The following is a 25,318-nucleotide window of genomic DNA, read 5'->3' on the forward strand; positions in this document are numbered from 1 at the left end:
TTGATCTCCAGGGACAGTGCAGATCTCTGTCTGTAAAGGACCCGTGTTTGAAGATTTCAGATGTTCTCATTCCTGAGCTTCTGCCGCTGGGGAGAAAGCTGCTTCTCCAAACTCATCTCTCAGGTTTGTGGTGGGCTCTTGGGGCAGGTTTTGTGGTGTGTAAGCAGAAGGCGCCATTCATGGGGCTCAGTACTTGAGTTTGGGTCGTGACAGTAAGCAACTGTACAACTGGTGTGGACATCTCTCAGCCTGTCTTTCTTTGAAGTTATACCAGCACGTACAGAGCCCACTTGTAAAAGGCACATGGACAAAGTGAATGCTCTTGCACAACTTTATTGGTAGAGGAAACACATCACACAAAAGCACCAGAAATGTACATCACAGGCGTGTACTGCATTAACATCAAGATGCACTAGAGGGCCCAGCCTGCATGTAACCATTTCCCAAGAAGAAAAATAGGTAGTAAACTGAAGGAACTTCTGAGAATTTACTGCAAAATTAGGAGACAGGAGAACTAACAGAAGCCAACAGGGCTCAAAACAGGACTGAACGCAGGGAAAGGTGATAGACTGACAAATGCATTCAACCTGAAAATGTAATCAGACAAGCATGTTCCCCTGCTGGAGAAGGGATTTAGCAACTTTGAACTTGAAATCTTGTGATTTCTTCCTCCTCCTGGCTAGATTAAAAAGGGGAGTGATGTTTTTAATATTATATCATGCTTAACAAACCATTGCATGCTGTGTCAAGTTCATTTTCACTATCAGCCCTGGCTAAAAACCATTGCTATCTGTAGTCTAGCCTGAAGGTGACAAGAGATTTGAATCATTGTAATTAGACACTCATCATACTGCAAAAAGATACAGCTATCTTGATGAATCAGTACGGAGAAAAAAAAAAGTGTTTCTTGTTGTTGTTTGTTTGTTTGTTTGGTGGCTTGGTTTTTTGTTTGTTTTGATTTGTTTGTTTGTTTTTTGGTTTGGTTTGGTTTGGTTTTAACTGTAGTTGCTGCCTGGGAATGTGAAAGTGGAAATGAGCTCAGCAAGAACTGAGGCAGCTTCCTCAACATGACAACTATTGTCCATTTCTCCAGAAAAAATTCATGGGTTTTGCCCCTCCAAGTCTTGTTGACACCTTCAAGTGTTCTTGGGCTTTGCCCAGGTTTTACTTAACACACATTTTCACAAGTTGTACTTCTTTCTGATTTTGAGAAGTACATGAGAATTCACTGTCCACACTCGAGGAAGAGGTATGAAATGAGTTTTTGTTTGCCTTTCAGAACTGTAGCTCCAGGGCACGCTTTTGTATGAAGTACAAGTGATGAAAAAGTGGATCTGCCCTGCAAAGTCAGGATTGTGGTTGGATATGCCAGAAACTGGGTATAAGGAACTTTATCCCTCTGGGGAAAAGCATTTCCGTGCACCCCAAAATGTATTTTTTCATGACCCCTATTACAGCTGCATTGTATTAATAATTAGGGCTTGTTTTCATTTTTTCCCCGCATTTTAGAAAAAGTGCAGAAAACATTCCTGAAATCCATTTGGCTGTCACCAGGTAGAGGTGCTTTGCAATTTTTACCTTTTCTTTCAGAGAAGAATGAGTTATTCTTCATGCTTTTTCTCTGAAGATACATTACTTTGTCTTATCACTCATCCATGCATCTTTCCTCGGAGCTTGGCTAACATTCCTTTTGATTATTAAGACGTTAAATTGTTCAAAACTGAATCGGAGAATGGCATTTATTGCCCAGTTGCATGTTTGCTCTGCAGTGGAGGCTTGTCATAACCACAGAGTGCTTGAATTCAGGGACCTAATGCCAATTTATCAGTGCTCTAGATTTCAGAAGTGAGCTGCAAGTCCGGATTTACATATTTACATTGAGCAGTGGCAGGTGAAATGTGGTAATGTACTTTGGGAGGGGGGCAGTGAGCGACTTAACTTACAACGATCACCGAGCTTTTAAGGAAGGATGGTTTTAATGGGTTTGTTGTATAGTTTCATAAACGTATTTTAAAACTGCAGTTTTCATAGTTAGTGTCAACGGTAAACAAATTGGGATAGATTTCAAGCTGTAAAAAATTACTTTTCTGGAAGTCTTTTTCTGGAATGAGTAAATACTAGTTCTGTAGGTCGCGGAAACTTTGTCTCTATTGAGATTAGGGTTTAAATCAGTTAATCTGCTATGCTGAAGCATTAAAATGTGTTTGGGCATCACAACAGTATTTAACAATAAGCATGAGAATTTTCCTGTCTTCATATTATGACTTAGAAGTAGAGTTAATGCTTAGCTCAACGTAGCAGCTGTAATTTCCAGGTAGACAACAGAGGCAGGTATATTCGGAACAGCATTGTTTCCCCTTTTTTTATTGCTTGACTACTGTGAGCAAAAACTGCTGAGCAAAGGGACAGCATTTTTCTTTGGTTACCTAAAGAGAGACAGTCTGCTTTTCTGTTCCCTCACGTTTATTTTTGGAGCTTGTTGGCCCATTCCAGTGACAGACAAAGTAGAGGTCTGAAAAGCTCCAAATACGTGTATTTTGTGAAAATCCACGGACATCCAAATTAGAGTTGACTCCTCAATAAAGGGCTGCAACCTGGGATCAAAGATTTCTTCTGTTCAGCTTCTGAGATCAATATTTAAACGCATACGTACCGATGGCTGAGGAGTTCTGTAGGTCTGGGCCAGCTGCAGCCTGCTGCTTTCGTGCTTGGTTGCATCAAGTGGCAGAGGAGGGGATGGAAAAAGGAATTGAAGTGCACGGCCAGGAAGAAGTGAACGAGCTGGAAACAACGTGGAAAGAATTTGGTAAACTTGAAGGAAATGCGAGGAGCCTAATGTGGAGGTTTGGGAGATAAATTTGACATCATAGTGACACTGTAGATCACGAATCTATAGAAAATCAGGCAAGTCACAGTGTCGCTCATTGTATGTCTTTTAAATTACAATCCGTACGTATTGAGGCATACAAGCACATGGAAAATAAAATTTGAAGTACAGTGTAATACATGCTGCCTTCTTTTTTTTTAAGGTTTGATCGCTTACTCATCACAGGCAATGTTTTCCGTGTTTTCTGCTGACAGAAAAATGCTTCCCTGTTCTTACATGTTGATATATTGCTTCGTTTAAGGGAAAATGTTGGTGTTGCCGTTAGCACAAATGATGTATGCATTTGCATTTCTGGAACGTGCTCAGAGTTTCCCATTTACTTTTATCTTCTCCACAGAATGAGAATCTGTTCTCTAGTTTATCTTTTCTGAAGATCAGCATAGATTGTTGATTAAATACTGTAATAAATTAACTTGCCGACTTATGCCACATTTCATGTATAATATATCTGAATAACGTTGAAGATTTATAAAGACTTTAGAAATTAATCCAGGACACACGTTTGAGAACAAAAGCTTTTTTTTTTTTTTTATCTGACTTATTTCTAAAAATCTGCTATGTAAAACCTCTTTCCAAAACCAGCTTTGTATTTTAATTTTTCAAGTTTGTTTTTTTTTTTTTTTTTTTTTTTTTTTCAGTGATTTACCACGTATCTGACTTTGTGCAGAAGTGAAAGTAAATCTTTGTGAAACTAGAAGCTGTAGTCATCTTTACTTGCCAAAAACAGATTAATAAAAAAGAGAGGGAGAATTTGAAAATGCAGAGGTTATTAAGTTTAAAATTGCAGGTTTTGTTGTGTTGTGTTACTTAGTCTGTTTGTTTAAAAAAAAATAAAAATAAAAAAAATCAAATTGCTGTCTTGCAAAGTAGACTCAAAACTTTTCTGTAGCCATAACTGAATTCTAGATTAATTTGTTAGCTGAATTTGTAAATTGTGCTTTTTCAACAGAATTGGCTGGATGACTCAACCCTCTCTCCTACTTGTGGGTAGCGCACTGTTTTGTTTTCCTGTTACAATAAATAGGAACAGTTTAGTTCTTACCTCTCATCTATTTTGGTATCTTAACCAGAACTAACACTGTGGACGCGCCAGTATTTTCAGCTGGAAATATTACCCTAACTAAACATTTTACATAAGCAAACCCTCAAGTTTGCCTCTTAACATAGTACTTGCTGTGTTCTTGTGGGCTTAAAGTGTACAAGCCAGAAGGTAATGGAAATGGGCCAAGTGCTTGCACAAGAAGAAAATACCCATTTTTCATTGTCAGTGACAGTCCTTCAGTGTTATCCAGGCAGCGCTGGCCTGCTCAGAAGGCGTCTGCTGTTTGTCTGCTCTGGACTGAGAGAAAACACATGATAAATGCAAGAAATTTTGTTTCTTTGGGCTTGCTAAAAATTTTTGACTGTTGCATTGATGTTTTTCTTCTGCCTATTGAAGTAGTTCCGGATAGACTGAGGATCACACAGGGTATCGTATCTCCAAAGCATAAATCTGTCATCACATTTACATTTGTGTTGGGATGCATGTAATGCATAACACGCACAACATGTCTGCGCAATAAAGAGCAGATCATTCCTCCACAAAAAACATGTAAGCATCTTATTTGTTTGTGCCTGTGAGGCGGTTACATTATTCACACATCATATCTCTGTTGCTCCTGCAGACTGCTGGATGATGCAATGCCCGGGGCTGCTCGGTCTGCAGCCGACTGCCATCTTCGGGCTTTACCAGGCTGCTTTTACACGCTTCGTGTGAAGGGAATCAGTCCAACCACTACCATGAACTTTCTGCAAAGCAGTCTTTTCTGGTGGTTGGCTTGATATTTTGTAAAAAAATATCAAAAACAGTGGAAAAACACTGGGAAAAAAAAAACCACCAAATTGTTCTTTAAGTGTTGATAAAAGCAGCTGTATTCAGTAGCAGCTGCTTAGCATCTTAAATAAGACTGACTTCTCAGAAAACATACTTCATGCCTTCTTCAGAGAGGTTGGTTTGTAGAGATACCTTAGGATAAATGCATTGATTTTTGTCTGCAGTGGACTGTCAGAAGAGGGATCCTGACTTTCTGTACGTTATGTAAGTGACAATTACGTGCTGTACAAAGTTTGAGATGATGAGAACATCTAAAAACAGCTGTGCAAATAATCATTGCACATGTTATTGTGTTCGTTTCTCCATTTCGGTACAGCAGACGGTTGGGAAGGATGTTTCTCTCCTAATCACTCTGACCCCTTGCCAAAACTAGCAGGGCAGAGAGAGACTTGGCCTCCTGCGCAGGTCTTTGTGTCTGTTTTTTTTTGAGGGGACATTGCAACATTTCTTTATGCGGCTGCTTTTCTGATGCCTGGTATCGTGGGGTTTTGGTGGGCTCCCAGGAATTTGTATCTAGTGCCTGAACTGCCTTCCTTGCAGAGCACTCTGAATTTGGGTATATCCAAATATATATCCAAATATATCCTGAATTTGCAGTGCTCAAGGCACTCTGTATTAAGGAAGAATATTTTGGAGATACTGATATTTAGCCAAATAGGGCTTTGTCTAAAATTTATGATGTTTTTTAATTTAGAAGTCCTCGTCATGACAATAGAGGAGCAAAACAATTTTGTTTACTTTTGAAACAGGCTTTAGATTTAAAATAAGCAGGAGCGTTAGATCATACATGTACATCATGGCAGCGTGGAAACAAACTGCCGAAGTCCTTCTCTAAGACTAGCTAGGTAATTTATCTTCTACTTAATTATAACATATGAATGCCAAGTATTTCCACATTTTTTTTGGAGTGAACTCCGAGATTCCACAAAAAGAAAAGTAGGCCAACTTCTTTCAGCAGGTAAATTTTGTTTCTCCTAAGCAATAAACCAATTCCAGTCAAGCCACCTGTTTTCCTCTTTTGTAAGGTCTTAGTCTGAGGGCTCAGAGAAAAAAAAAAAAAAAAAAAAAAAAAAGTCCACGGAAATGTTTTCAGGGTTCAAAGGAGCACAAAATGATTAAAGAAACAAACAAACAAAAAAAGACTTGGAATTCCTATGTCCTTCCCCCCCCCCCCCCCCATCGGTTTGTTATACCTACAATTTCACTGATGCACTTTCAGATTTTAGTAGATTCCAAGATAATTTGTTCTTGGTCTCTGCTGAGGACATGCAGAACCTCTACCAAAACTCAGACACCATGGCAATGTGGGTGACTTTGGAACGATTTTATGAGAGGAAAGGTAAAGTCCCTTCTTCTGTTCCTCACCTGCCCCACTGCCTTCCCCTTCCACAAACATTACCTTTCTTTTGACCTTGAGCAATTTTTTCCCCATTCATTTACCCTATAAGCTTGATAATAAGTCACTGGATGCAATTTAAGGGATCCCTGGACAAAAAATAGGGCAGGCCTAAAAAAGGAAGAGGATTACTGCTCGTTGGGAATAAGTTTGGAAGTTTGCCTATATATATTCAAGGTATTTTTTATCTTTTTTTTTTTTTCTTTTCTTTTTTTTTTTTTTTTTTTTTTTTCTGTGTGTAGTTTTTTCCATTTGTCCTGGAGTGTTCACCCCTAAGTGTCTCATAAGTTTCTTTGTTGAAATCCAAAGAGCTCTTCTGGTTGCAATTTCTCTGCCAGTGGTGGCTCTTTCCGTGTGACTCCTTGTTTTGTAGAAGCTGTCTTGAACTCAGACAGTTTTACAGATATAAATAAATACCTCTTTTGTATGTTTTTTTTGGGGGGGGGGGTTGATGTACTGTAAACTATACTTGAGTTTAGCGTGTGTTAATGATGTAAAGTGAAAATTCAGTCTGTCTGGGTTTGGAGCTGTGGCTTTTGAATAATGCGACAGGGAGATGGGGAAGCATGGTCTCGAGCAGAGGAGAATTTCCACAGCTTGTTTTACCGTAAGGTAAGATCAGACTCTTCGGTTTGTTTCATGTCTAAAGGCTCATTTAAAACCGATCAAAATTAGTTTTGTGCCATCGCTGTCAGTCTAGCAGCTGCCTTTAATGTAAGCGATGTCCTAGCAGAGACTGAAGAGCACCGCGTGTAAGTGGTTTGTGGCTCTCTGCTTACCACCTGCAGAGCCGCTCTCGAGGTGACAAGCTGACAGTCCCGCAATCAATACAGCCCCTCCAAAAGAGCAGGGGGGAGCGTGCTGTTGTTGAAGAGACACATATCAGAACAGCTTAATTACTTCTCTTCTGATACCAAATGGCTGCTTCATCAAAGGCTCAAAGAGGGCTTTCATACTAGTTTCTGTTTCAAGAGATAGTGGTTATTGTCGATGTTTTACCAGTTGCACAGCCCAAGTTAAACTTAGAATGAGTGACATCTTTTCAGGCTGCATTGCCAGCACAGGAACTATTTCGTGTTGTGACAAATAAATTTCTCTTTTAGCATACAGTGACATCCAGACTGTGTTTTATGGTTACCAGTGGGTGGGTGATTTCTGAGCCTGGAAGCAGAACAAGGAGCTTGTTCTGTCTTGGGCTCTGCATCATTTTTGTCAGTGGTGGAAGCATCCAAACTCGCTATTACTTGGTGACCTGTAAGAAATGAACGTGGTGGTCTTGGTATGGTTTCTAGTTTGAATGTATTAAACAGAGCAAGCAAGGAAATGAACAAAACCCACTCGAATATTAACAAACAAAAATGTTTCGCATTATGGGCCTCCTCAGTAAACTGTGCACTGTGGAAGCACACATGCATGAGAATTCTCAATGCATTGAAGAATTGATGCGTGCATTGCATGTTAAGATTGAAAAAGCCATAGGAAGTGTCACAAGTTTCCAAAAGAGTGGTAGAAGTACCAATATATGTATATATATATGTATTAATGTCATGTGGCAACTCAGGTTGATCAATAACAAGGACTTGGAGGAGAAAGTTGCACATTCCTTAACAAGGTAATGGAAATTTTTTCTATTTTTCAACATACAAATTCTAAATGTTCTTAAATCTTTTTAGGATTATCTTGAGAACAAATAAGCTAGGTTATTCCTGATGGCTTTTATTTTATTTTATTTTATTTTATTTTATTTTATTTTATTTTATTTTATTTTATTTTATTTTATTTTATTTTATTTTATTTTATTTTATTTTATTCTTGTACTTCATGCAGCTCCTCTGTAATTATTGTGAAAGAGCATCCATGATCAGTTTTAGCGAAGTTTATAAAATTGTGGGGTGGGGTGGCGTGGGGGTGTAGACCCCACTGTCCTTGAGGTGAGAGTCACTCTTTATTGTAGGTCCATCAATTGCAGCATCCTCTTTGGGACATTGCTTACCAAGTGCAGTCTTAACTTTTTGTCCTTAGCATGACAAACCATTCATGAGAAGCCCTCGCAAAGGTAGTGCTCTCTCTTTTCCACCAAAGTCGGTTTTGAGGGGCTTTCCCCCCTGCTGATCTTCATCGTGTTTTCTCCCTATTCCATGCATACTCAGTAAGCAAAAGAAGAAGTTGAGAGCATTATGAAGAAGGAATCATGTTGAACTGACTGGAAGTAAGAATAGACATTTACATTTGCAATGTGTGTTTTCTGGCTTGGGACAACATCCTGGAAGTTCTCTGTATCCGTGGATTTGCTGGCATATGTAGCAATTTAGCTTAAAAATAGTAATAAAATAAAACTTCCTTATGAATCTCCTTGCACTTAAAGTAAGCTTCGGTGATATTGGTATTCTTGCTCTTGTGTTCATGGCAACAATATTAATATTAATGTCATTAATATAAATGGCTGAGGAATATTGATTGTATTGGGATACATTTCAAAGTCATCTTCATGTTGTGAAAAATTATATTTAAAATACATAAAAGTTATTCTTATGCTTAATTGTAACTTGAAGACAGAAAAAAAAACAAATCGAGACAGCCTTGAAAGAACGGTCTGTTGAGGGCCAAGTAAATCAGTTTGTGATTAGATGCATTGTCATGAGTTTATTAGTAGGACCATTAAAAACAGTATTGCCGTAGCAATACTAAATTTAATCTTTTCTTTCTCTGTTCTTATTGGGCAAATAATTATCTTAGACGATTTGAAAATGGGAACTTCACCACTCAACTTTGTTTTATGTAAATGTGAAGGCACACGTGTATTTGAAGGCGAGAGAATTGGTACCGCTTGGTCTCCGTATAAACTCTGGTTTATGAGAGATGTATCAAGAACGGAGCTGTATAAACGGGTGCTGTGAGGCTTAAACTGAAACCAAGCAAAAATGTGCAGCCTGCCTCTTTTGCCTATAATAGGGTCAACGTTGGGATCCGTGATTCCTTTGATCTTTACATAAAACAGATGAAAATGCATAAATTGCTTCTAATCAGAGGTGAATTAAAGGAAAATAGCCTCCCGGAGGACAAAGCACCCCAGGCACCCATCAACAGCCTTACCAAATGACAGACCTGGAGGAGACTTCAAAGCTGGAAACACAACTGCCAGTGAAATCCACCAAGAATCTATATGCTGTTTAAAAAAAATTAAATATATATATATATATATATTTTCACAGTTTACAAGTGCCCAGAACTCTCTCTTTAAGAAAAAGTGACAGAAACACACTACAAGGACTTACTTTTTAAGCTGCTAAATATTCTTTTTCTTTTAGAAGAGTTGATAAGGCAAGACATGCTTGTTTAATGCAGTCGAAAAATGTGTTTAGGCATGACAAGCATTGGTAATTTTTGTGTCAGGTAGGGTTTACTCAATTTGAGTGGCACGGCGTTTTGAAGCTGAAGTCTATGTTTTTAGTGGAGGCAGATCAGACATTTATTGTAATTGCTTCCTTGGTTGTCATCGTGTTTGTCGCTGTGAACACAAACACAGTAAACGTTCCTCAAGCTGCAGAAGAAGAACAAAATGTAATGAAATATCACGCTTGATTTTGGAGGTGAAGGGAGATTTGAAGCCAAAAAAATTATTACGAAGCGTTTTTTTCTTTGTGGAAAAAAAGTTTACTTTTATCCCAAGTTAAACCAGGTTTCAGATACTTTTCTAGCTCATGTAACTTATTTTAATACCATGTAGATATTAATACCAGTATGGTTAAATTAACTTCCAAGGGAAAATAACCTAAACACGAACATTTTGCTTTTTTTGTCAGTATTCTCCTAGTGAAAAGATACCAAAACTGCATTTAGCATTTTTAAAGATAGAGAACAAACACACTTTAATGGAATACTAAAATACAGCTCTTAATAGACTATTGCAGCCCCTGTGAAATAAATGCTCTATTAGGAAGGATTTCACCTGCTGCCAACTGCAGACTTTGCCTGGGTTTTGTTTACAGCATAACATTTATTTCCAAGCCCACATAAATTTGAGAATCACTTAGGCACACATAAGCAACAAATGACATGCCCAAATGCATAACTATATATGAAATTGTTCAGTGGACTGAATGATTTGCTGTAGGTGAGGTCAGAAAGGTTGCCTAATTCTTTGTTGTAAGAACTCACTTTCAGTTGCTTCTGACTTTAATTGCTGTAACTGCAGTGAATGTTATGAGGCTGTCTTGGGCTCTTGTTGTTTTGGAAGGAGAAAGCAAAAAGATTTTGCCGGTCTCAGGGAGGAGCTACAAAAAATTGCTGAGCGCTTTCTCTTCAAAATTTGTAACGTTTTCCCTACATCCTGAAGTCACTCATACCTCTGTTCTGTGGAGCAGAAATTGGACGTTTTGAGAAAATGGAGTTTGCCTTGCATCTTGTCAGCCCTTCGAGTTCAACAGTTGGCTTTCCGAAGCTCATGTTCACTAAATGTGCTTGCCTCACTTTTGGGCCACTGACCAGGCTGCACACGAACTGAGCGGAGATTCACGGACCCAAGGGACACAGCTGGACTTTCTCCATGAAGCCAGGTCCTGGCTAATCCTGTCAATAGCTGGATTGATACGGCATTAGGCTCTCAGGCAGAGCAGGGAGTCTGTCTTATTCTGTCGGGTGGGACGAGAGGTGGAGGGAGAAGAAAATGAAGTTTGAAACTGAAGAAAAATAAAATGTTTTGAATAAAACTCAACGGCCCGTGACAGTGCAGAGCAACAGACTCTGATTATGGATGTCCTCATAGCATTTAAAAAAAAAAAAGGTCTTTGCCACAACGTGCACAGAAAATCATTGCCGTAGCTTTTGCGCTAACACTTTTTCTGCCTAAGAGCCAAACTTTCCCTAATACTGAGTCATATTTCAGCAGCATACAAAGCCTAAAACCAAAGTCAGCTCCTCTGCCTTTCTCTGAGTGCCTGGAAAATCGTTGCAGATGCCATGTTTCAGCATGGTCGTTTGGTTTTCCTCTCCTGCAGTTTTAATCACAGCGGATTCTCTGAAATAGGCTGGGCCTCGTGTTGTTGGGACTTCCATGAGTATCACTCCCTTGTCTAAGAGACATCTGGAGGCCTAATGTCTTTGTTCCATACGACAGCGAGTAACACAGCTACAAATTGCTTGCTACTAGGCAACACAACAGCTTTACATGTGTTTTGTTTTAAGAAGTAAAGGAGCTCATTTTCTCCAATCCTCTTTCTGGATGCAAGGAAATTTTGGCTATCCACTTCATAATTGCTACGTAAGTCTACTTGGAAAAGGAAGATGATGCATGGCCATCTGCTTTAAGCAATCAGCATGATAGACTCATCAAGCTCTCAGTGATATCTCCAGGCTTTTCTTGAGGTGGGAGTATGCATTAATCAACCAGACAGCGCCAAGTGCTGCTGCTCCTAAACGAGGTCTCACAGGGGCACGAGGTGCCTCGGGGTTCTGATTCACAATCCGGGATGGTTTACTTTGGGATGAGTGTTCGGGTTAGCGCTCTGCCTCTGCTTCAGGGACAATTCGGTTGCTTATGTAGCAGCTCCTGCGCTGCCACAAATTACAGGTTGGCAAACGAAGGAAAATTGAAATTGGTGCCAGTGTGCCATTGCAACCGAGCTGTGCCTTGCATCAGTTCAGAACTGTGAAACACTCGTTTCACAAGGAGCTGAGCCACCCTGCAGCAGGGCGAGCACCCCTTGCCCCCAGAAAAAAGAGGAGTAGGTGGGCAGCAGAAAGGAGAGCTGCTGCATCTGTCCTCTGATAATCTGCCCCATTCAAGTATTGGAGCCCCGAACTCCACAGTGATCATGTCCTTTGTCTTCTCTTTCAGGGTCCAATCCCTCAAAAGCAAAGTGGGTAAGGGAAAAACAATTTCATCCTGGTGTGATGTCATGAGATCTTACTTAGCCAGTCAGAGATGTCAAGTTCACCACCTAGACGTTCTCCAGCAACAAAAATGCTTTTAAAAGCATTATTTTTTATTTTTTATTTATGTTTTATTTTTTATTTTTTAAATTAAGATTTTTTTACAGTGTTCCTCTACTTGCATGGAAATCAGTGTTTGTGCAATCAGAGGATGTTTCTGCTTGTGAAGGACCCAAGCAAGGACGTGCAGTTCTCAGAAACTTTTGAACGTCTTCAGATGTTGTTAGGTTATTTGTGTTGGATGGGACTCATTGCTCTGACACGTATGCAAATGCAGGTGTGTTTTGCATGCAATGACAGTTCTCCCCAGTTACAAAATTTGATCAGGAATGTGTATTTGGTCATTCTGCTGTTTCATGTTTAGTCTGGGAATTGAATAGTGGCAGTCTCATGTGAAAGGCCTTCATCCCTTTGGGGATTTCAGCATAGTCCCTGCCATGCTTCCAAGTTTCACTGTGCAAGCCCAAGCTTGAACAGCCTTCAGTATGTCCTCTTTTCAGAATACCATTCTCTGTCATTGTCTTCATCATCTCTGTAAGGTATCTGTCACCTTTACGGCCCTTCAGATGGCCCAGAGATGGAGTTATAATGTGGCCTTATGTTCATTTGTGCCTAAATTTGCCTTTGTTTTATCTATCACAGTATACCTCATTTTCCTAGGCTGTGACCAACCAGGACAATGAAATTAAATTTTGAATTTGCATATAATTCTGTTTTATTTAGAAAGAACAAAAAGCATTTGTCACGGTCTGCATTTTGTTTGTGCCAAACAAACATCAGCAGCTGAGCCGATAGCCTTCCTTGCTCTGCCTCTAGCTTTCTTTTCTTCAGAAAGGGGAAAAAAGGAGAAAAAACTTCTGTTTACATGCCTGTAACTCAGTATGGGATATTTGAGGCTTGCTAATGTGCCACTGCATTTCTCATTTTTATCCCTTTCTTATCCTGTAATCTGGTTCATTTACCCTTCAGAAAAAACAGGTTATTTGCCCTCCCAGGGGAAGTGGCATGCAGAAAAGGTTGCTTTTCCCCCTCCTGCCATATGGAGAAGAGAGAATCTGAGAATAACACGTGGAAGTACGGCTCAGCTTTTGAAGAAACATCTCGCTGTGAGATGGCTGTAGTTGTTCCAGCTTACACTGCTTATAAAAACAAGTCGAATTCTCCCAGATTAGTCCACTACGCTCATGTAAACTGTGACTGATATTGGTTTCTCGTCGCATGCCAGGCTGTAGGCTGTGGTTGCTCAGAAGCTCTTACGCAATGCCTGTGGGTATTGCAGCGCAGGGGAATGAGCAGCGGGTGAAAAGAACGAGGACAGATGTCTTGGGGTAAATCATTTCTGCCCAGTCAAAGCTTTCAGATAATAAATACAAGATAGGCTTGCTTGGTGACACTGCCCATCCTCAACTTCTGCTGATCTGCTAGGAAGCAAAAGCAGAGCTGTTGCTGTCACCTTCAAGGTATCCTCTCCTTCTGGAGCTATTATGTCCAGCTGTCTCCAGCTGAAAACACCTTGTAGATGTCAGCAGTTCACATTATCTCTCTCCTGAGAATGCAGTCTCAAGAGGCATCTTTTTGGCAGCCCTGCCAGCTGACACAGCTCTTGTTTTGCTCTTGCATCACTGCCATAATTGTGCTGGTAAATTATTTGTAGGGATGCCTGATGAGCTGGTTTAGGGAATTGAACTGGTTTTAAATCAAACATTTTCCTTGTATGGCCTTACAAATGGTTGTAGGAGCACAGCTGAGGCAGGATCAGCAGTTCTCTGTGTCTTTCTTTACAAGCTCCTTTCTCAGGCCTGGCTCTGCTGGGGATCTGAGGGTAGCAGCACAGTTGCTGGTGGATCAGTTCTGTGCTTTCCCATACCGAACAAGGTAATGTTGTTATTCTTAAGGTTGGGAAGGTTTTCCAATTTAAAGAACATGTTGGGCTACAGTGTATCCCAACCTCTGTCCATTGAAGAGCCTTTATTAGGAATCTATTCGGGAATTTTGGAGATGCCCATAATGGACCCCATTCCTACCCAGCATCACCTTTTAAAAGTAAAATTAGCAATGACTTTGTGCCTTCCTATATATATACACAACGCACCCCGATTGCCACATTGCTCTGCCTCCTGAAGCTCCCATGAGGCTGTAATGCTAAAAAAATGTTGGAAAAAGTTTTGCAAAGACTTTATTTTGATAAAATTTGCCTTCATAGATTTTGCCTTTATTTATATTGAGCAAATGTAACTTGAGTATAGCTAGTCATTTAAAAGGAAAGTGTATTGGAAAATAAACAACACAAATGCTTTGCAGGAGATAAAGAAGAGATTAGCAGGTGGAAGAGTAGAACAGAGAGGGACTGAGGCTGAAGCCAGGGTTAGGAAGCCCTGTGCAAGGAAGAACACAAGGAATGGAGTAGGGATGTTAAGCATTTAGATTGAGGAAATTAGGTGGGATTGATAGGATGGGAATATTTCTGCAGTGCAAAGCCTTCCGTATTACAAGAAGGGCAGAGCATTTCTGAGCTGTATGTTAGATTGGGGTGTTTTAATGTGTCTCAGGTTTTTTAATGTGGCTCAGGTTGCTGTAACCACAAAGTAATTACCTAAAAACTCATGGATAGAGACCGTATCTGTGCTTTCTTTTAGTAGCACTAAGCATTTCAAAACACACCTGCCACCTAAAACATGGTACCTGAGGAGTGTGCTTGGGATCAGCTGTGCCAGTAATGGAGAGAAAGGAGCTGTTGGGGCTTAGGGATGCTCGGTTGGGTCCTTGTTCTGCCTCTGGCTTCTGGAGCAGTCTCAGCCTCAAGCAAAATGGGAAGGTTACCCTGAATCCCTGCATCTCCAGTGTGTGTTGGACTCAGCCCATATGGAAATAAATTTGTGTTTTTATTTGAAATGCAGGACTTTGAGAAGTGTGGTGCATAGTCCTTAGCCAGCACTAAGAACTGGGAGACTGGAGCATCCCAAGCATCCCATTTTGGACCTCACTTGCTAAAATCGATTTTTTTTTTACTGAGCTGTTGTGAACAACATGGTGTTTTTTTCCACTGAAGGTCAGAGATATTTTTTTTTAAGGTCCAGCAGAGGTATGGTGTGAGTTATATCTCTAAGATAAAGTGCAATGCTGCCAAATTTGAAGTTGCTTTAAAGAAAAAGGCAGCAGAATTTTAAGGAACCGAGCTGCTTTTGCTGAAATGTTACCTCACCGACCACCTGCAGAAAAGGAAAGTTGTCAGCCTGGTGAAGAGATACGTGAGTACTTCAGCTCACACCGATGAAGATTTGCAAAGTTATTGAAAACTTTAAGTAAACTTGTAAAAGTAGTAACATGATTTGACACTTGTAAATAGCAAGGCTGCCAGCTTGCCCATAACAATAAAAGACAAGTTTGGGCACTGAACGATGCATTTTTCTGATCTTTAAAGGCACCTGCCTTTAATCTTTTAAGTAAACATTTCTTCAAGATGTAAATTTTTATGCGATATTTACTTTCTTCAAAAATGATTTGAAATAAATCGAGGTATAGTTTTATTTCCGCTTAACCGACCAGTTTAAATCTACCTTAGAGACAATTATATTGACTTTAATCCCAAAACAGGTCTTCCCCCAGTACGTGAATGTTTCTTTTAAACAAAAACCGAGTAGAAATGAAAATAGGAATATGCTTGCTGAGGTTGCATTGTGGGCAGTTCGGATAGAAAAGCACAAATGCAAACTGGAAGAAAGACAGGTAGGTCTCGTTTGAAGAGGAGACGTGCTCTCTGATTTAGAAGTTGCTTTTTTCATCAAATGTGACTGAAAGCAAAGCAGTTGAGGTCAGTGTAAAGATTGAAAATGGGTGTTTTAACACTAGGTGGTGCCATTGTGTCAAGTTGCCTTTCCTGACGACAGCGAAGGTGGAAACGATGTTATGAAAATTGAGGAGTAAGAAAGCGTGCAGAGAAGTTGGCAGTTTCAAATGAGAGGTTTGTGGCACAGGACGAGTGGTTTTGTAATATGCAGATGGAGAACGAATAGCCTGGGAGAGGGAGCTGTGTGATAAGTTTGGTTATGTTAACCTTAGGTCTGCTTGAAAGTATTTGCCTTTTTTTATGATTATTATTTCACATGGGAGTAGAGAACTTAACTCACATCTAGGGGCCATCTCCTAGCAGCTTTATATAGTGAGTATATCAAAACAAGCTTCCCTTGTGTTACTTCAAATACACCCTAAAATGCCTTAGGATTAAAGCAATCATCTGTAATACAATATCTGTGGCTCGTTGTTGATTGGCTCAAAACATGAAATACAGCTTTTTTTTTTTTTTCTTTTCTTGGAAGAGCCTATGTGCTTCCTTCATTGTCTGCTTCACCAAAATTCTGCATTCCTTGTCTAATCCTGAGATATTAAAATAATTGAGTGGGATAGTCACAGTTTCACTTAATGAAGCATAATTGGGGTTTGGGATACTTTGATATTAAAATTAAAAAGAAAACACCAAAAAAATGTCTTCGCTGAGCACACGCAGCTTTATTTCTATTTATTGCTACCTGTTTAAGCAGCAAACGGGGAGCTTGCTTGCCTAAGGACAGTTGGACTGTCCTGCTAACAACTCTTTTAGCGTGCTAATCTTTATCACAGGATGTGTGCAACCCTGTTTTATTGGACCCATGAGAAGAGTTAGCTCTGACCAAAGTAATCATTATAATTGTAAGATGTGAAAATTTGATTACATCAATGTTTATTCTTTTAGGTAAAGTGGTTAAAAGAAAATCAAGCTTTTGCAATCGCCATTCAGATACAGTTGCTATATGGAAATGAAATATTATTAATTAACTTGTTGGGAGAAATGTGTTTAACTTTATGCAGCAAATGGTATAGAATGATTGTTCTTATTGAGTCAGATAAAATACGATTTCACGTGCTTTGTTATTTAAATATATACGGTTCTAATAACAATTTATGTGACCTAGAAAACACCAAGGAGTTGGCATCAATTTTTAAATTACTTCTTTCTTTCCAACCAAGAACCCTGTTCTGTAATAATATCTTACACACAGGGTTGCTTTATTATAGATGTTGCATGTACTTTAACTGCTGTGCAAAGCACCTCTCCCATGTAATTACACAAACATATTCTTAATTAATATGACTCGTGTTAGCGTGATCGAGCAATGGAATATTTTTTAGGTGTGTTTTGCAACTCTGAAAGAAGGCTGACAAATGAGGAATGTGGTTACTAAATATCGCACATCTCATGAAGAAATCCTTGGAAAGGACAAGGCCAGGACACCTATACTGACTTGATTGTGATGCATTGCCTCAAAAAGCCCTAGAACATGTGTTGGTGCAGGAATTGCAGTATCCTGGGCTCTTCCTGATCCTTAAGGATCCGTATAGAAAAGTGTTGTCAGATACAAAGAGCACTTGGGGCAACTGGAATCTTTTGTTTCAATGTTGAAAAGCTTGAATATATCAAACTGAGACCCCTCTGTATGCTAAAGCAGCAGTTTTTGTATTCCCTACATCTGTGATTTAACCACCGGGTACCCTGGTGATAGGACCTGTAGCGTGCTATTACACTGCTCAGCTCCGTGCTTCGGATCAGTTGCTTTTTAATATGTTCATGCATTATTCTATCCGCCGATGCCTGGAATACATACAGGAATTTTAGGACTGGGAATGAAGCTAAGAGATGGATATGGCTCCTCTCCCTATGTCCAGTACTTTTGCCACTCGATTTGGAACTGCTGTAAGACAGCAGAGAGGATATATCACGATCGTGATAATCGTTAATGCAAATAAGATTGTGCACGTGCGTGTGTAGTCATGTAGAGCGATGGTTTTGGCGCTGTGATTTCATAAAGCTTTTGAAGTTGTGGCCATAGAGCTAATGAAGGAGGAGGAGTGGGTAGATTAAAAATAGAGTAGTTACTTCCCCGGGACATTTAGCTGAAGCAGCTTGATTTGGTAGAGTGCCACTTGAGGGGTAGATCAGCTAGCTGCGTGTAGGGAAGCAGGGTAGTGATGTGCAACTTGCACCACCAGTTCTGGGAGCAAAAATGAAGTGAGGCATAGGCCACTGTCCATCTCCAAACTCCCTCCACAATATATAGGCAGGGAAGTTCGTGGCAGTGCCAGCAGGCATTTTGCCATACCTTCTGGAAGCTCATTACGCTCGCTTGATGCCAGTCAGTTGCAAACTAGCTGAACGTTGAGAAATCTGTTGGGACTGTTGTGGAAATTTCCAATGATTTTAGGGAGGAGATTGAAGCAGTTTCATGAATAGTGCCCATCTTGTCTCCCCTTCCCCATTACCCAATGTGAATGAAAACATTGGTGGGAAAGAATTCTTTTTAGGACGCCACAAGCAGTGTCACATGTGGACAAGTGGACTCAAGCCCACCAAGCTCCTACTGCCAAGCGTATCAATCGGAGAGCAGGCAAGAGAACAGATGCCAGCAATTTGGCCACTACAAGTAAAAACCCTGTAAGGTGTCTTGATGCTGGAGTATGTTATCCTGAGGCAGGTTTGGAAAACCACTGGACACACCAAGAGGAGATGGCAGTGCTGCTGGTTCCCAGGATGCCATCTCTGCCTGGGGATGCGGTGGTAAAAAGGGAACTCTTAACCCACAAACTGTTCAGAAGGACGTGCTAAATCGGGCAGCAGGCATGCCAAAGTCATGCCTTGTCGTCACCTTTATTGTCTCATGATGTGAGGATGACATGGCTGCTGCAATGGCTGTGTTTCTCACCCTACTGAAAAGAGACATTTCTGGTCACCTTTCAGGGCTTTAAAGAGAGAGGTTTCAGCTAGTCAAGACAGTCCTGGAGCTGCAGAGGGCACACAGGTATGGAGACAAGACCTGCTCAGATGTGAAGCAGTGCAGTGAGGGATGAAAAGTGACAAAAAGCCTGACGAATAGGTAGGGATGTTTCTGTGTAAAGCCAGGAAACCAACAAACACCCTCTATAAAATTCTTCCCTTGCCAATAAAGATTATTAAAGATGACATAAAACATCAAAAATTCAGCTCAATTAGAGCCTGAGGACATCGCTTTGGGGAGGTCAGCTTAACTGCCCTATCTGCTTGAATGTCTTTTTTTAGACAAGCCCTGTGTTCTGGTGATTGCCCTTCCTCCTCGATGTATGGCTCCACTAGAGCCACACTCATTTGACTGACTTTTCCCATGACTGCTCAATAATAGTGCAGAGGGAAACCCACAGAGAATTAATCCAGTCATGGTTGTGCTAATTTCCAAAGAAGCAAGTGAAAATAAGGGGAGTTTGTAATAAATGCAATATAAAACCTGTTTACATGACCGATTCTTATCCCCACCCCCAGCAGCCTGGCCTTACCTCATTCCAGATTCCTGATTCTAGCTGAAAGCATTTCTGTGCTTTCCTGTACCACGAAAATTCCCTTTTTTATCTTGGCTATGAAAGACTTGTATGAAAGACCCTTCAGTGGAAAGAGGGAATCAGTCTAAATGTGTTGCTATTGAAAGAGGATGGGTATATGGTCACGTAGTTTGGTGTTCTTAGGAGGACTATACATTTAATCTTTGATCTGGAAATGGTTTTGAGAGTCTGCACATAAGCTAAAAGAAGTCCTATCTAAATGAGCCATCTTCAGCTCCAAGCATAACTGGAAGGATTGGGGTCTTTTCTGAGTGAATTTTCCCAAATATGATTTCACTACATAATTTCAGGGAGCTTCCTCTCTCTTCATTTAGCTGGTATATCATTTTCAGATAAAACAACTTGATTTTTGAGTTCTGTATTCAGGGCCAAAATAGATCATCCTCTTTAAGGTTATAGTGTCTGTTTAGTTATTTCTAGGGATGATGCGGACAGTTGGGTATTCAGACTTCTTCCAGTCTAATCTCTGGAAATAGTCATTTTAAGAAAGGCAAGGTAAATCTTTGCATATGAAAAGGGTGTTACTGAAGAGGTATTTCCCAAATTTTAGAAAATGAATATGGTTTGAAGCAGTTCTCTGACTGAAGGGATTGAGTCACTTCTGAAATGCATTGGAAACCTGAAAAAATCTTGGTATATTAAAAGGTCAGCATCATTTTATGTCTTTATGGGCAGTAGCAGACCTCAGATAAATAAAGCGTTTAAGCATGTTTAGTACCAGTGAAGCCAAAAATTTATAAGCATGAGTTTTAGAAGAATGAAACATTTAGAGCAAAGAGGTAATTTTGGCACTTTTTAAAAAACCAACATTGACCTTGAAATGATGTACTAATCTAGGCAAGTGGGCATCTAAATTGAAACCTGAAAAACAGCAAGGGCATATTCTTGCAGGTGGGAGTTGAAGAGATGACAGAAACAATTCCCCATTATCTCCTTATCCCCCTCACACTTTTCAAAAATAGAGGGCAGTTTCAGTCTGTGGTCCTGGAAGCACTTCCCAGCTTCGTTTTTGTCCTGGTTAGTGTAACAAGCATCCTCCATCATCATCAAACAGTGCCTCTGCCACTGCTTGCAGAGGCTTATATTACCCTACTTGTGTTTTGCCTTTCTGTAGGGATATAAAGTTCCCATATATATAAGAATCCAGTATATATACCAGTTCTGTCAGACTAGTGAGTTTCCTAAGTGCTGACTTTTCATCAGAAATGAACCTACAAATCCATGCTGTTCTTGCAACAGGGAGTCCTGGTCAACCTGTGCGTTGTGTATTTAACTAGGGGAGAAGTCTGCCCCAATGTATGTATTATTTTCGTAAAACAGACAATTAACTAAACTCAGTCCTTGTGCAGTAAACATGCACCTCGGATAATCTTCTCAAAGAGAATAATGCAGACATTACACCAGTTCTGATATGTGGAAGATGATCCATAGGGGAAAAAGATACATGTGCACGAGTCAATTATTTGAGAATAGAGCCCTTAATTTCTTCAGGCTCTATAAAAAGAATTTGGGCATCTGCACGTATTTATTTTAGAGATATAGGGGTAAATCTTCAGCACAGAGCATAGGGAGTTAACCATGGAACATTCATTAATGTTAATGGGATTTCTATGGCTAATTCCCCACACACTGGCTGAAAATTTAGCCCAAAGAGATTTGAAAAAGTGATGTTGAGAAGCAAGTTGGTCGGTTAGCCTGATTACTTTCATGTTATTAACTGCTCTATCTGCCACTGGCTTTGCATGAGCACTGAGATATACTTAAGAGTTACTAATAAAGGACTTTATGCTAGATACAGATTCTCATATGGAGGTACAGTAATGTAGTTAGATGAGCAAATTTTAGAATACTCCTTTGGGGTATTTTCGGAAACAAACAAACAAACACCAACAACCAAATGCAGCAAAGCCACAGAATAAAAAGAAAGGTATATATATATATTAAGGCATGTTTTTAGACAGCAGAACTGGTTTATATTTCTGGTATCTTTGGTATAGCTTTAGCATAAATAGAAAGTATAATGTAAAAAAGTAAAATGAATGCTGCATTATTAGGATCTAAATTCAGAGTTGACCAACTCTGAGCAGGGAGTTGGACCAAAAGACTTCCAAGTTCCTTCTAACCTAAATTATTTTGTAATTTAGACTTAATGTAGCACTTTTCTTAACACCTTTTTGGACTGGTTTTCTTTAGTAGAAGATAAGACAGGAAAGTCAGTTTCTGTTTATTGTAAAATTTTGAAGAATGGTTGAAAGCTAGGCAAGCTTAAAACATTTAATGTACTAAATTAAGAATATTGTTTTAAAAGGAAATGCAGACTTATTATAAAGGTTTATCAGATTTCTGTTCCTGTTTTTTGCTGTATTAAGAACATGCAACAGGGATTGGGCGTGAAATGTGAATGTGTGCATGCATTCATGTTCGTATTTATATTTCTCTTGTGTGTTAGCACAGGGGAGCTATTACATTCCTTTTGCAGCTATTATTTAGAGCAGTCACTAGTCAGCCATTAGAGGGTGCTTCTGCACCAAGGAGCACACTCTTCTTAAAACCTTATTCGCTAAACTTTAAGTGAAGAGTCATTTCATGTATCCCAGAATTACCCCATTTCTTCTTTAATATCACCTGGTGTCATTCTTGGAATTCAGAGGATTAAAATGGGGATAACTACAGGTGATTCAGAGAGGGTGAAATGACTCAGAGCAGTTAATTACTACATTTTGTAATTGTTTATGTAAAAACAACAAAAAAAAATCTATATAGACCCCATGCAACTGAAAAACGATAAAGATGAACATCTGTACTGTATAGCACTTGCTTACAGTATTACTGTCCCTTTTAGAAATGGGCTCATTCATTGTAACTCCACTGAATACAGTTGCAGTAGGGATAGTAAAATAGGTACAATTCACAAGTTTTTGCTATTGCTAGAAAAGTCAAAACTCTCAGGAGAATAAATGGGTTTTCTGTCTTGAATTCTCATGACCCCACATTGAATAGCAAACTTGAAGATGATACGTCTGTGCTGGAAGACAGCAGAACTGGGACCTGGTTTTATAACCATTTGTCTCAGGAATACCATATTAAAGTTGGCACTTCTGAACCTTTGGACATCGGTGCAAAGTGAGTGAAGGAAAATGGAGGTAGGAAAATTTCTAAAAGAAAATTCTGCCATTGAAGAATCGGTGCCCAGGACTGAATAAAAGTCACTATGTTTCAAAAGTGGTCCATAGAACAAAGCAGTACCTCTCAGTTATATGCCCAGTAGTGTTTAGATGATGAGTGCTCAGCAAAGAAATCTACCACCTGCAAATCTTTGTGAAAGCCAATCTCTAGAGTTGGTGACTGAAAATACTCCTCTCAGAGAACGTGGCTCTCCAGGAGACATCTTTGCACAAATTTCCAGATAGCATAGCTAAGCATTTCTGATATCCAACTGCTTTTGAAGGCTGACAAAACTTCCAAAGACCTTCTCCAGTAAAATGTTGAGGGACAGCTGGTGGAAGTGGCCCTGAGCTCAGAAGGTGGGTAGAAACAGAAGTTTTTTTTCAAGAGCTTCTTAAGAAGCCATATGTTCTCCTAAGACTTAAACATAAAGGGTAGCAAAATGTCCCTTCAGGCATAAGTATCCAGATTTTTGTTGCACCTGTGTCTGTTGGCGTGTTCATGGTACCATTTCTGTGTCAAAGGCTGTGGGTCTTGCTGTCTCCAGTTTTTGGAGGCTTTGTTCGATCTGTAAACATTTCTTATATTAGCAAGAGCTGTTTCATAATACTTCTTTCAACAAGTAGCGTAAATCCATCAGTTAATGATGGGAGTAGAGCTACTAAGCTTAGTTATGAAAAGCAGGAACAGATGATAAAATATATTGGATATCTTAACTCATGAGCAAAAACACAAGGATGCACATATTTTGATTATGTCAATCTCATCTCCTTTAAATCTGTCCACTAGGAAAACAAAGCAAACTGTGTATTACAGCTGGAAAAGTAAGGCAGTAAGCCCGAAGCCAGATAGCACATCACCAACATCATCTAAAAAAGTAGATTGTCATTTCTATGGAGAACTAATTTACACTCCTCTCTGTAATTCAAGTACACATGGGGAAGATGCTGCAAGGTAGTTGGTTGTTTTTGAAGTATCAGGAGTTGACAAAAGTCCATTTTATATTTAACAAAGGTAACAAAAAATTTATAAATGCCACAAATGCATGTTCTTACAGAAATCAAGGAGAACTACTAGCCTACAGAGTCATATGCGTTCTTTCAAGGCATGAAACTGGGGCTGGTGAAAGAAATTACCTGTATGTCAGTATTAACATCTAGCACATGAAATAAAGATACTGTAATTCTCAGCTTTTTGAGGTGGGTGAAGCTGGTCATGATGAGATCTACCAGTTTTTATCCAGGGGGTCATTATATTATTGGACAGAGGGAAGTCTTCCATAGGAAGTGTTGGATGATATCCTGGAACTCAATTCGTTTTTACTATAAATACTCAAATTTATATTTGGGATGGTTTGGATTGTTACTAAATCTATTGTCATTTTGTTGTACAACAGGTTTGAGAGTGCAGCTATGGTAATTAGGCAAAGGCAGCTCCGGGTATCTTATTAACAGCTTGTCTTACTCTGCTCCCATAATAGGTAGAATGAAATTGGACTGAGCTTTTGGCCTTGAACTGCTTGTATTAGTGTAGTTACTATGGATCTTCTGCATAGTCAATGGGAAGAGGTTGATGCAGCCCATCTTTTTTTTTTGTTATGCATGTCTTCCTGGACAACACTTAATGCTGTGATAGCCAAACACCATCATGTGTCTGTCCATCTTACAGAGAGCAGTCTGTAAGGGAACTCACATGGTGAGAAATCTGGTGAATAAACCAAGCATCTCTGTTTCATTCTGTTTGGCAGGAAATGTTCCTTTTGGTTTTGGTAACTGGATTCCTTAAATCATCATTTGTTTTCAAAAACGCACGGCTTGTCTTGGTCTTTCTCTTCTCTCCGTTTTTCCCTTCTGCCCCATCTTGCTTTTTGTGTCTCATACCATGCACTTGACCTGTTTTGTTTGTGTTTGTTTGTTTGTTTGTTTTTTAATAAGGTAAATTTCTGAAACTGGCTGTACCTATGAAACAAGTATTTTATGGTTCAATTTCCTCTCTCCTAAAAGTAATAGAGTAGTTCCTAGTTCAATATTAAAATCTGTACCTTTTGTTTTGTACATGACCCCACTGCTCAATGGTTTCAAATGTGATTATAAAAATGTTTAAACAAATGCATTTTCTCTTCAAAGTTATTTTCTCTAATGCATATCTGTGTAATTAAAACATAACATAAACTATACTGTAGCATTACAATCAGAAATTAATTATTCTAACATGAAATTTTCATTTTTTGTCTTACTGCAAAGGTGAGTATGGCTTAAAATTGAAAAATATTAGTCCTTTTCATAGAAACCTGTTTGAAGATCATAAGGGAGTACAAAAGAAGAAAAGCTTTTTGTTTGTGTTTGCAATCAAATCTTTCTTAAAAGGAAGTCTGACACATAGGCATTGTAGTGTTTTTTTTTTTTAATATTACATTGAAGAAAGCAAGATACAAGTCTCACTGGATTAGCTGGAATTCAAGTATAGCAGAAAAGCCATTTTTAAAAATAAATGCATTGAGCAAACAAGAATCTCAATGAGCCTCACAAATGGCTATTCAAAGGTAATTTTCAAATATTAGCAAAGCTTACTTTATTGCTTGCAACAAACAAAAACAGAAGAAAATTTCAACATAAAGAAGCTACTGTAAATTATTTAATTGGCAAAACATTCTGAAAAAGAATAC

At 39.3% G+C, this 25,318-nt stretch overlaps 1 protein-coding gene across 4 annotated transcripts in view; it reads left to right on the forward strand.

Annotated features, from left to right (window-relative positions):
* Positions 1 to 25,318, forward strand: part of WDPCP (WD repeat containing planar cell polarity effector) — a 148,756-nt gene that overhangs the window by 12,460 nt on the left and 110,978 nt on the right. Inside the window, exon 1 of one of the 4 annotated variants that reach the window (XM_084516122.1) lies at positions 15,268 to 15,339. The exons of the other annotated variants lie outside the window; for them this stretch is intronic. Within the exon in view, the coding sequence (XP_084372248.1) occupies positions 15,278 to 15,339 (62 nt within the window). The 5' untranslated portion in view covers positions 15,268 to 15,277. Of the gene's footprint in view, positions 1 to 15,267; positions 15,340 to 25,318 lie in introns of those variants that run through there. 4 annotated transcript variants of the gene reach the window in all.

This window comes from Aythya ferina (genome assembly GCF_964211825.1).
Source record: "Aythya ferina genome assembly, chromosome: 3".
NCBI lineage: Eukaryota > Metazoa > Chordata > Aves > Anseriformes > Anatidae > Aythya > Aythya ferina.